The 11,923-nt window shown below is 51.8% G+C and overlaps 2 protein-coding genes across 2 annotated transcripts; both read right to left on the bottom strand.

The window, feature by feature from the left end:
- Positions 1–906: 906 nt before the first annotated feature.
- On the bottom strand, positions 907–3,738 carry LOC127316756 (pollen receptor-like kinase 5). Its single transcript, XM_051347223.2, has 2 exons — positions 2,712–3,738; positions 907–2,624 (listed from the first exon to the last, which is right to left on the bottom strand). The coding sequence occupies exons 1-2, from the start codon at positions 3,397–3,399 to the stop codon at positions 1,033–1,035; spliced, it is 2,280 nt and encodes a 759-aa protein (XP_051203183.1). The 5' UTR covers positions 3,400–3,738; the 3' UTR covers positions 907–1,032.
- Positions 3,739–7,473: 3,735 nt separating this feature from the next.
- On the bottom strand, positions 7,474–9,461 carry LOC127316757 (uncharacterized). Its single transcript, XM_051347225.1, has 3 exons — positions 8,471–9,461; positions 8,133–8,379; positions 7,474–8,013 (listed from the first exon to the last, which is right to left on the bottom strand). The coding sequence occupies exons 1-3, from the start codon at positions 9,407–9,409 to the stop codon at positions 7,877–7,879; spliced, it is 1,323 nt and encodes a 440-aa protein (XP_051203185.1). The 5' UTR covers positions 9,410–9,461; the 3' UTR covers positions 7,474–7,876.
- Positions 9,462–11,923: the final 2,462 nt, after the last annotated feature.

The raw sequence follows: 11,923 nt of genomic DNA, 5'->3' as shown, positions 1-11,923 counted from the left end.
CCAGGTCAAGCACTGAGTCTGAGTACAAGGTCCTTGCTAATGCTACTGCTGAGCTTGTTTGGGTACAGTCGTTGCTTCGTGAACTTGGTGTTGCTCAAGATCGACCTCCAGTTTTGTGGTGTGACAATATTGGTGCTACATACTTGTCATCCAATCCAGTCTTTCATGCTCGAACAAAGCATATCGAAGTGGATTTTCACTTTGTCCGTGAGCGTGTTTCTCGGAAGCAACTTCAGATTCGGTTCATCTCTTCAAAGGATCAAGTTGCTGACATTTTTACTAAACCTCTCCCGCTACCGTTATTTGAACATTGTAAACGCAATCTCAATCTTTCACTAGTTGAGATTGAGGGAGGGTGTTAGAATATACGTATGACTTGTATACGTATAGGTATAGGACTCTGTACTTGTACCTCATATATAATAAAACGATACCTACCCGACGAGGCACGTCGGGTCAGCGCATTGTTTCTCTTTTCCTAGTTACGTTTACAGCATTGCCCACCAATAGAGTACACGACTTCTGTTCGGTAACCCTGAATTTATAATTTACAAAATAATTTTTCTTCTGAGGGAACATTGTTTATCATCTGATTTCGGCTATGTGCCTTCCTTTGAGCTCTTCTATTTATTTAGTTTTTATCGGGAAGGAAAAGAAAGAAAATGGCGAAGGATTTGATGGCCACGGTTAGTGGAAAAAAATAGGAACTATTATAGGAGCGGCTCTAGTGACTGAGTGGAACCGATTGCTTGTAGAAAACTTCCCTTGTCTCCCACAATAGTAAAACGTTTTGACATGATTGTCAAAAAATGCTATACTGCGGGACGGAGGGATTACAATTTTAGATTCATGGTCTATGATCTTTTTTCTACGGCTGGCCAGTAATATAATTAGATTAACTAAAGATTGATAACTGAGAGAAGATTGAATTACCAAATTAATGCTACCACTGAACATCAAATTAAGGTAGAGTACACATCAGTACGTACTACACGAAGCACGCTTAGTCCGATCGTGTAATCCAAGGATGAATCAGTGGATGGACACATTTGTGAAGTCCTCGTCGCGCTCGGCGCCATCGCTCAGCGACGAGTAGAAGGAGTTGTCCTCGTTGTCGGCGCGTTCTTTGCCCTTGAGCTCCGTGATTCCGTCCACAGCGTTCTTGAGCTCCCATCGGGTCTCCACGCTGCCCTCGCAGCACGCCATGCCGATCTTGATCAGCTTCACCACCTCCTCCTTGTCCGCCTCATCCTCTAACTTGAGGTCACCGTCCACCACCGTCGTCAGCCACTCCTCCTCCGGCGTTGACGCCACGAGGCCCACGAGGTCGTTGCCCGCCGACGGCTTCTGCTTCTGCTGCTCGTGCTCCGGCGAGGACGTGGCCGCCGCCTTCACGTCGTACGATGGCGGCTTCCCCGTGACGATCTCGAGGATGAGGAGTCCGAGGCACCAGACGTCGCTCTTCTTGGACGACTTTCCGAACTGCTTCCGCTCGGGGGCCTTGAACGCCACCATGAGCTGCGCGGCGTGCGACTGGTTCATCACCGGCACCAGCGCGTAGTCGGTGAGCAGGGGCTGGAATTCGTCGTCGAGCAGGATATTTGACGACTTGAGGTGGCCGTGCGGCACCGTCAGCATCGGCAGCTCGTCGTACATGTAGTTCAGCGCGCTGGCCACGCCCTTGATGATCTTGAGCCGCGGCGTCCAGTGCACCACCGCCTTCTTCACCCCGCGGCCCTCGCCGTGGAGGAGGTGGGCGAGGCTCTTGTTGGGGACGAAGTCGTGCATCAGGAGCTTCTCCTCCTTGCGGTAGTAGTAGGAGACGAGCGGGAGGAGGTTGGGGTGGGACAGACGGCCCAGCCGCCGCATGTGCTCCTCGAAGTCCTCCCTGCCCACGCGGTTCATCTCCTTGAACCGCTTCACCACGATGGACTGCCCGCCGGTCAGGCTGGCGCGGTAGCACACGCCCAGGTTGGCGCCCGCGTTGCCGCCCAGCACCTCCGCCGTCGCCTTCAGCAGGTCCTGCAGCTCGAAGAACCTGCCCCGGTCCTCGCGCACGAACGTCAGCCGCCCCTGCTCCGCCGCCTTGCGCGTCGTCGTGCTTCCCGCGCCTCCGGCCACCGCGGCAGCAGCGCCGGCGGCGGCTGCGGCACCCTGCGCAGCGACCTGCGGATCCACGCGCGCAGCGTCAACCTTCGCCGGCTCCGCGTTCATCTTCTTCATCGACGGCTTCTTCGAGATGGCCGGGCCGAAGTTCTCGGTGTTGCTCTCTCGACGCCGCCTCTGCATCACCATGACCAAAAAGCCCAAGATGGCCATCACACCGAGGCACGCCACCAGGATGCCCGAGGACGTTGAGCCGTCGGTGGGTTCCACGGGCAGATCTTGTGCTGTGGCCTCCTCTGGCAGCGGGCCCGTCGTTTTGGGAGCCGCCGGGGTCGCCGGTGGTGACGGAGGGGGTCCGCCTTTGCCCGATGCCGGTGGCGAAGGCGGCGGTCCGCCTTTTCCGGACACCGGTGGCGAAGGCGATGGAGCTGTTCCCGGTTTAGCCGGAGCCGGCGGCGGAGACGTCGGTGGAGCGGCGCATTTCGTGTCAAGTGATCCCCCGCAGAGATTCTTATTGCCTGCACCGAAGAACAACAAGGTCACACATGCGCCGTGGTTGACAACTGGGCGACCGGCCGGTGATTAACGTGGAGTGTTCTGCTCACCGGCAAACATGTCGGCAGGCATGGACTTGAGGCTCGGCGGAATCTCCCCCTCCAGCTCATTGTTTGCGACATTGAAGACCTGCAGTTCCTTCTGCCCGAGGTCAGGGATTTTCCCCTGGAACTTGTTATCGTTGAGCAGCACGTCGAGCAGCTTGGGCACGTCGGCGAGGGAGGCCGGGATGGGACCGGAGAAGTTGTTCTTGGCCAAGACCACCTTCTTGAGCGAGCCCATCCCGTCGAACGCGTCGGCGGGGATCACCCCGGAGAATTTGTTCCCGGATAGGAAGACGGCGCGGAGGCCGCTGAGCACCTTGACGTCGGGCATCGGGCCGGCGAACTGGTTGTCCATGAAGCTCACCGAGCGAAGGACCTCGAGTGGCTTCAGCGGGCTGAGGTCGAGCTTGCCGGACAGGCCCATGTTCTCCATCTGCAGGCCCGTGACGTCGCCCTTGTGGCAGATGACGCCGGCCCAGTTGGAGGCGCTGCCTTCGCAGGGGCGCGTGCCGGGCAACCAGGTCTTGAGGGCGCCGTTGTCGTCCGTGATGCCTTCCTTGAACTTGAGCAGCGCGTCGGCGGCGGGGTCGGAGCTAGCAGAAGCGAGCTGGCGCGCGGCGTGGGCGGCGGGGAGCAGGACGAGGCAGACGGCGATCAGCAGGAGGCGCGCCGGGAGGGGTGGCGCTCCGGCCATGTCCAGGCCCGCGGTGCCGGGGAGCCAGCCTGCCGGCGCCACGGCTTGACGACGGCGGGCGGATGCGGCGATGGCGCAGCCACGAAGCTGGTTGGTTTGGCGCGCGCGAGGAGGTCAGGCTGGCTGGCACCACGTTGTTTTGTCCAGAGGGAGGACGGTGGCAGGGAAGGGCGAGAGCGCGCGCGCAACCCCGGAGACGCAGAGGATTCAGGGGCGCGCGCGCGTGGGCGAGGATGGCGGGGAGAGAGAATTCAGGAGCGTGTGGGAGGGAGGGTGGTGGTGAGAGGGAGAGAAATGTGGCGTGATCAATGGCGGGCTGCTGTTCTTGGCCCAAGAATAGAGGAGGAAGGTCTCCGCATGCGCCGATGACGACGAGGTTGTCAAATCCAGTCTCGTTCTATTCTATAGCCAAATCAGGCTGTCAACAATCTAAAATGGACGGCCTAACATGTTGTTTCTGTCTTTGGCGCCGTTTTAGCACAAGTGCTCTTCTCGAAATTTCAGAGAACCAACCGACACAGATGAACCATATAAAGTGAAATTAGATTGTAGGCTCAAGATAAGCCCAGCTTTAAATTAATAAAGTCACGATACAGTACCAACACATAACAGATCCACACACACAACACCAAAGGCGCGACCCAACCAAATGTACCACCACAACAAAGCCACAACACACATAGCGGCAGAAAGACTGGGAACCCCTACCACCCCGACAGACCGACGAAAACCGGAGATACAACATGGGGATCAAGACGATGGCGTCCCCTCGCGAACTCCCACGTGCACAGCCCGAATCCGGCCAATCGTCATCTCCATAGCTTCACGATCCCGCCTCCTTGCCACTGGCTACCACACCTGCAAGTACGTGACATTGTATAGAGGGCGTCAGCCGGCTGCACATGGAATTTCCCCTCAATTGTGAACTTGTTTCGGATGTTCCAGAGAGATCAAAATAGGGTGGCACGACAAATCCAGAGCACCTCTTTGTCTGTCTAGGAGTCTAAACACATCGGCCGCCCAAGAGGGGTTCCACGAGCACCCCAGCAGTTCCCTAACTGCACTCCACATGAACGTGGCTAATGGGCACGAGAAGAAAATACGGTTCGTGTCCTCCCATTCGTCACACGTGGCACACCTCCCCATGGAAGGGCCATGCCGTTGGCGGATATTGTCATTCGACGGCACACGTTTCTGGACAAGTTGCCACACGAACACCCGGATCTTCAGAGGAACCGCAATCCTCCATAGATCGCTACAATGTTTTTTTCCCTGGCACATATTTTTGTATAGAGAGCGTGCGGAGAACCTCCCCGAGGGTTCTAACGCCCATGTGATGATATCCGGCTCCGGAGTTAGGTGATAGATCCCAATCTCTCTCCTAAGCTCAAGCTAGACTGCCAGCTACCCTGACCTAATCGTGCGGTGTGCAATGGGTGAAAGGCGAATTACATAGGCTTTCGCAACAAACTTAAAGATAATATTAATAAGAGCAATGGGTCTAAATGATTTTATGTCATCCGCCCCTTGCATCTTATGGATAAGGGTAAGAATCCAAAAATTGAGCCTCGCCACATCTACTCTCGCAAATACCAATTAAGAATGGCCAAGACTTAGGGTTTTACAAGAGCCCAAAACCTCTTGAAGAATATCACCGGTAACCCATCTGGGCCCGGAGCCATGTCAACCTTCATACTGGCAAGCACATCATCGAGCTTCTTCACGGTGAAGGTCAACATGATGCTAGTGTTATCCTCGTCCGACACACGCCGCAGCGTGCACCAAACCCCGTCAGCAAGCCGGAAGGACCACATCGCCCATCAGCGTCTGCTAGAAGTCGTATATACTGCGGTGCAGCTGAAGGGGGTATGTGATTATGTCATCCACGGACACAAGTCTTGAGATGGCACACTAACGGCGCCGACCATTCACCATGGCATGGAAGAATGCATGTTCGCATCCCCCTGGACCAGCCAGTTATGTCTATTGCATTGTTTCCAGTACTCATCATCCACCTTTGCGAGGTGGGCGAGCTGGTTCTCCAGGTGATAACTGATACATCCGAAACGTATCTATAATTTTTGATGCTCCATGCTTGTTTTACATCAATTTATATATGTTTTGCTCATACTTCGTTGCACTTTTATATATTATCTGACACTAACCTATTAACAAGATGCCATAGTGCCAGTTTCCTGTTTTCTGTTGTTTATGTATTTCAGAAAAGTTGTATAGGAAAAAAATTCGGAATTGGACGAAACAAAAGCCGAAGTTAATATTTTACTGTAACGAAGACGAAGTCCGAAGGGGGGACGAAGAGGAGCCACAGGGGGGCCAAACCACCCCTTGGCGCGGCCAGGCCTAGGCCCGCGCCAAGGCATGGTGTGGCCCACCCAGGTGGCCACCGACATCGCCCCTCCGCCTATTTAATCACGATCTCGGGAAAACCCTGAATACCCGAGCCTCCATCCACGAAAAGTTCCTTCGCGGCCGCCATTAAAGAACCCATCTCGAGGGGTTCTGAAGCTTTTCTCGGCACCCTACTGGAGGGGGAAATCATCACCGAAGGCATCTACATCGCCATGCCCGCCTCCAAAGTGATGTGTGAGTAGTTCATCCCTGGACTTTGGGTCCATAGCGGTAGCTAGATGGTTGTCTTCTCCAATTTGTGCCTCATGTTTAGATCTTGTGAGCTGCCCTACATGATCAAGATCATCCTTATGTAATCTTACATGTTGTGTTTGCTGGGATCCGATGAATATTGTATACTATGTTGAGGTCGATTATATATTCATGTCATATGTTATTTGTAATCTTGCATGCTCTCCGTTGCTAGTAGATACTCTGGCCAACTAGATGCTTGTGACTCCAAGAGGGAGCATTTATGCTCGATAGTAGGTTCATGCCTCTAGTTTTCTGGAAGAGTGATAGTAACTTCTAAGATTGTAGATGTGTTGTTGCTACTAGGGAGAAAACAACAATGTTTTATCCAAGGGTAATTCTATTGTTTACTTTACACACATTGCTTAATGTGATAATCTGTTGCTTGTAACTTAATACTGAAAGGGCTTCGGACGATAACCGGAAGGTGGATTATTAGTCATAGACGCAGTTGGATTACGGACTGTGTATTATGTTGTAATGCCCAAACGAATCTCATAGTAATCATCTTGTCATGTATGATCGATATTTTGTCAACTGCCCAGCTGTAATTTGTTCACCCAGCATGATATTTATCTTTATGGAGAGACACCTCTAGTGAACTGTGGACCCCGGTCCTTTTCTTTACACTGATAAATTTAACCACTGCAATCCTAGTCTTTTACTTACTGCAAAGCTTTGTTTTCTTTAATTACTGCAAACATCTCTTTCCACTCGATACGTCTAATCCTTTGTGTTCAGCAAACCGTGAGACCTCACTATAAGTTGGGCAAAGTACTTTGGTTGTGTTGTGTGCAGGTTCCACGTTGTTGTTGACGCCGGTAGTGCGCCCTGCCACTAGTCAGCTAGTAACACCTTCAGAAGTCAAGCTTTTCTCCTGTTGGTCGATTAAATCTTGGTTTCGTACTGAGGGAAAACTTGTTGTTGTGCTCATCACACCTTTCTTTTGGGGTTTCCCAACGCTTCCACAACAACCGCCACCAAGATTGTCAGGCGCCATCACCGGAGCACCATCAGTAACACAGGGTCGATCCCTCATCATCAAGCCTATGGAAGTCAGCGTGGAGATCCAGTGCCTTGATGTGTGCCAGAATATTCTCCTTGGGGTCTCAGTCCTCTATTCCTAGGTTGGCCCCCTAGCCTTTGAGGAATTGATGAAGACCAGCCGCCAGAAACTACCATGCATCAATGGGATCATGGAAGGTTCCCCCAACCGTCTCCAACTCCCGCCATTTCCGCTGCACTAAGTCCTCAAACTCGGGCCTCTCAAGCCACCCCTTCTCGGAGAAGAACTGGGGGATGCGCTTCTTAAGGTCATCCCCGGAGCTCAAGAGAAGCGGGGCATGGTCAGAGCCAATAATGGTCTCCGCCGAAAGGGAACAAAGAGGAAACATAATTTCCTGGTCCCCTGAGAAAAAAACACAGCCAACGTGCATCGCACCGGGTTCAGCTGTTTATTAGTCCACGTATACCTGGATCCTCCTCTACGGATTTCCCGCAGAGCAAGGTTTACAATGCAGTCATTGAAGATATGAACCCTAGGCCAACAAATGTTGGCGTTACTCTTCTCCTCCGATCCCCTAATCAAGTTAAAATCTCCTCCAACCACAAGAGGAAATGGTTTTCCGAGAGCTCCGCCAGGAACTCCGCGGTTTTCCGATGCTCCGCCATGTCTCTCTTAGAACGTGAAATTGATGCGTAATTATCTGAATTTACTCGCGCTTTCATCAAGAGTTGAGAGTGCTAGACTGATAGCTATAGCTTAGATGGTTACATAGGAAACAGTAACAATCACTAATCTCCTTGGTAGATGTAACTAGGAGAGAACTACAGCTTTGCTGAGGATCCAGAGCACGAGGGTCATCTCGAAGGCGAAGATGGTATGAAGCAGGCCTCTGTCAAGGGTGAAGCCGAACAAGGTGATCCCCCCGCTGTTGTGCGAGAGGTATGTCACTGTGCATGCCACCACACAACAAACACACACGAACAACAAGATTGTTAGATCGAGAATTGAGGTTGCAATCGGTGAAAGTTTCTCCATAATAGCTTCATTTTTGAATTCATTTTCTTACCAAGAGCTTGTCTGCTTTTGTACTCGCAGCAGGCTGATCCGGCCGGCACCGTGAGAGCGGCCGTGTCGATGTCGCTCGCCGACGTGCTGAAAGCCAGCGTCGCCGCCGGTTTGTGGTGCAGGGCGGCGGACACCATGCGCATGTGCCACTGGCTGGCGATGGACACGATCCTCTGGGCGCGGTGCGTGATCCTGGCCGCGCCGAACAGGCACATGAAGAACCCGCTCAGCTGCACACACGAGCCAACCTGCAAATATTTACAATGCAAGCTTTAGCAGCACGTACTCGCTGAGTGAGTGGTCGGTTTGCGACGGTGCAACAAGGGTGGTCATACGTACCAGGAGGTCGCCGGAGTTGGCGAAGCTCTTGCCGTCCTTGGAGGAGAGCGCGACGAGCAGGGCGCCGAGCTGGCTCACGGTGATGGTCACGAGGCAGCAGATGATGAACACCCTGTACCGGTGGCTGGTGGCCAGCAGCTGCGTCCGGATGCGCCGGTGCTCCACGAAGATGTCGTCTGCGGCGGCGCACGCCTCCGCGTCGAACATGTGGTAGATGCCCTCGAAGCGCAGGATCTGGAGCTCGCAGGTGAGCCGGAACAGCACGCACACCAGCAGGAACACCCCCGTGCGGTACACCCACGACGCCACCGTCGCCACCAGCGCCACCGCGCGCCACGGCACGCCCGCGAGCGGGATCATCACCCCGATCGGCGGCTCCACGCGCACCGTGGAGAAGAAGAAGACGGCCTTATGCCCGGCCTCGACGCACAGCGCCGGGACCAGCAGCGCCGCCAGGAGCCTGAACGCGCGGTCCAGCTCGCGCTCGTACCGGCGCCGCACGAAGACGGTGTCGTCACACAACCCGCCGTCCAGGAACAGCAGCTGCCGGAGCCCCCCGCAGCGGCGGAAGAAGACGGCGAGCGTGACGAACGAGATGGCGGCCAGCCCCGACGCCGTCAGCGTCGCCACGCGGTTGAAGGTGACCGCGGACGCGGAGGCCGGGGACAGCGAGGCGTCCGCGCGGAGGGAGGCCGACACGGCAGCGGGCACGGCGAGCGCCAGCGCGAGGAAGGCCGCGTACGAGGCGGCGCGCGCGGCCGGGGAGGAGTGGTCCAGCGCGCACCACTGCAGGAACACGCGGAAGCTGCGCAGCTCGTCGTGGATCACCGACTTGCTCCGCGCGTACGCCGGGTCGAGGAGCAGCGGCCAGCTCGAACTGGAAGGTGTCTGTGGCGGGGACGGCTCCTCCAGCGAGCTCTGCTCCCCCTCCGACTCCATGTGCACGGCCAACAGTTAGTCGACCGCGACGTAGGTTCGAGCTCCGTTGACTCGTAGTTAGCTCACTCGCGCCATTGTACTTGCAGTAATATAGCAGAGCATCTCGTGAACTCGGAAGAGAGACAGAGGGAAAGGAGAGGTGCCGGGAGTGGCGCTCGTGACGGCTCACAAGGCCGGCGAGGAGCGTGACGCACATCAGGGCGCGGCAAGATGTGATGATTAGAACCAACCAGGACGAAGCTCCAAAAGGCTAATGGGTGGCCTCAGGCTACGAACTCAAAACACATTATTTGGTCAAACGTTGTGTCAACTTCTGGAAGCTGAACAGCGATTGGACTGGCATCTGCTAGCTAGCATTCATGGCCTCGGTCCTCGGAGCTCCTGTGACCTTTTTAGACAAAGGAATCGCCAAGATATCAATTACATTTCTATAAAAAGAAAACAATAAGATCATTGTTAGACACAACAATTCATGCTCACAAAACAATGCTTTCAACAAGGAAATTGTCATGCACAACCAATTAAAATCAAACCGTATATTTTCACCCTAGAGCAAGTCTACCCTCTCAAAGTAATATTTTCAACAAAAACATTACCAGAAAGGCATGCACTACCAATTAAATCTAGACCTAGCTAGCATCTGTGGCCTCGGTCCTCGGAGCTCCTGTGACCTTTTTCGACAAAGGAAAATTACCTTTATGGACAAAAAATTATATCATGAAGATATCAATTATATTTAACTCAAAAAATGTTCTAAAAATATTATGGATGCACACAGTCTTACAACAAAAAAAAGGAAAAGAAGAATACAATTGCCATGCACAACAATTCATGCTCACAAAACAATGCCTTCAACAAGATTATTGTACGGCACAACCAATTAAAATAAAACCTTAGATTTTTACCCTGGAGCAAGTCTACCCTCTCAAAGTAATGTTTTCAACAAAAACATTGCAAGGAAGGCATGAACTACCAATTAAATCAGACCTTGCATTTTCAACCTCAAATATAAGACTCTATACTCTCGTTTGTTGCAGCACCCCGCTTGTTGATGTCGCAGCTGCAAATCAAGAAACACAAAGCAAAGTCCTTCTCGCCATGAATACTCAGTCCACCATTACTAGACCTCGGACCTTAGCCGCCATGGCATTTTCTGCCATTGTCTTTTCCATGGAAATCCACTACAAGCAAACCCGCTCTGCGGGAACGCATTTATGCGTATACAAATCCCCATATAGGCATTGCTAGCGACTTTACCAACGGATAAAAATATGTTGCAAGGATACAACACAGTGCATATACGTGCATTGCTAACTAATCAGATTAGGGTTGCAAGATAGCTACAGATTCCAACCAACTGATATATGCATTGGTGATAGTGTTGCCGTGGAAGTTGGCAATCTCGTTGGGGAACCCCAAGAGAAAGGTGTGATTAGCACAACAACAAGTTTTTCCTCAGTAAGAAACCAAGATTTAATCGACCAGTAGAAGAAAGACGTGACTTCTGAAGGTGTTGCTAGCTGAATATTGGCAGGGCGCACTACCGGCGTCAGCAACAACGTGGAACCTGCACACAACACAATCAAAGTAGTTTACCTCAACTTACAGTGAGGTTGTCAATCTCACCGGTTTTGCTAACACAAAGGATTAAATGTATCGAGTGGAAAGAGATGTTTAAAGTAATTAAAGAGAACAGTGCTTGCAAAAAGTAAACAGAACAGGATTGCGGTAGATGAATTTATCAGTGTAAAGGAAAGGACCGGCGTCCACAGTTCACTAGAGGTGTCTCTCCATAAAGATAAATAACATGCTGGGTGAACAAATTATAGTTGGGCCATTGACAGAATAAAGACCACCATACATGACAAGATGATTACTATGAGATTCGTTTGGGAATTACAACATAATACATAGACCGTAATCCAACTGCGTCTATGACTAATAATCCACCTTCCGGCTATAGTCCGAACTCTAAACCCCTTCCAGTATTAAGTTGCAAGCAACAGATTATCGCATTAAGCAATGTGTGTAAAGTAAACAATAGATTACCCTTGGATAAAACATTGTTGTTTTCTCCCTAGTAGCAACAACACATCTACAATATTAGAAGTTATTGTCACTCTTTCAGAAAACTAGAGACATGAACCTACTATCGAGCATAAAGACTCCCTCTTGGAGTCACAAGCATTTACTTGGCCAGAGCATAAAGACTCCTTTTATTTACTATGGGTATAGCTTTTTATTGAAGATGTTTCATATAATGCTCACTATGGTTCGCTATAAATTTCCACCATGAATGATGCATGGCTTAAATTGGCGGCCCAGGCGTTTCTCTAACACATTACAAACTTCATGGACTTACAAATTTCCATTTTATTTCGCACCGCTAGGCATCCATAAACAAAAGAACATGACATCAACTAAATAGGAATATGTGCAATATTTATAGCGTTCCCCATGAAAGCATGGTTGTGCTAACTCCCAACTCGCAATTTGCAAACATATAAACTTCAT

The sequence above is a fragment of the Lolium perenne genome, chromosome 7 (assembly GCF_019359855.2).
Source record: "Lolium perenne isolate Kyuss_39 chromosome 7, Kyuss_2.0, whole genome shotgun sequence".
Classification (NCBI taxonomy): Eukaryota; Viridiplantae; Streptophyta; class Magnoliopsida; order Poales; family Poaceae; genus Lolium; species Lolium perenne.
The sequence above is the reverse complement of the archived record's forward strand: the minus strand, read 5'-3'. Positions and strand labels throughout refer to the sequence as shown.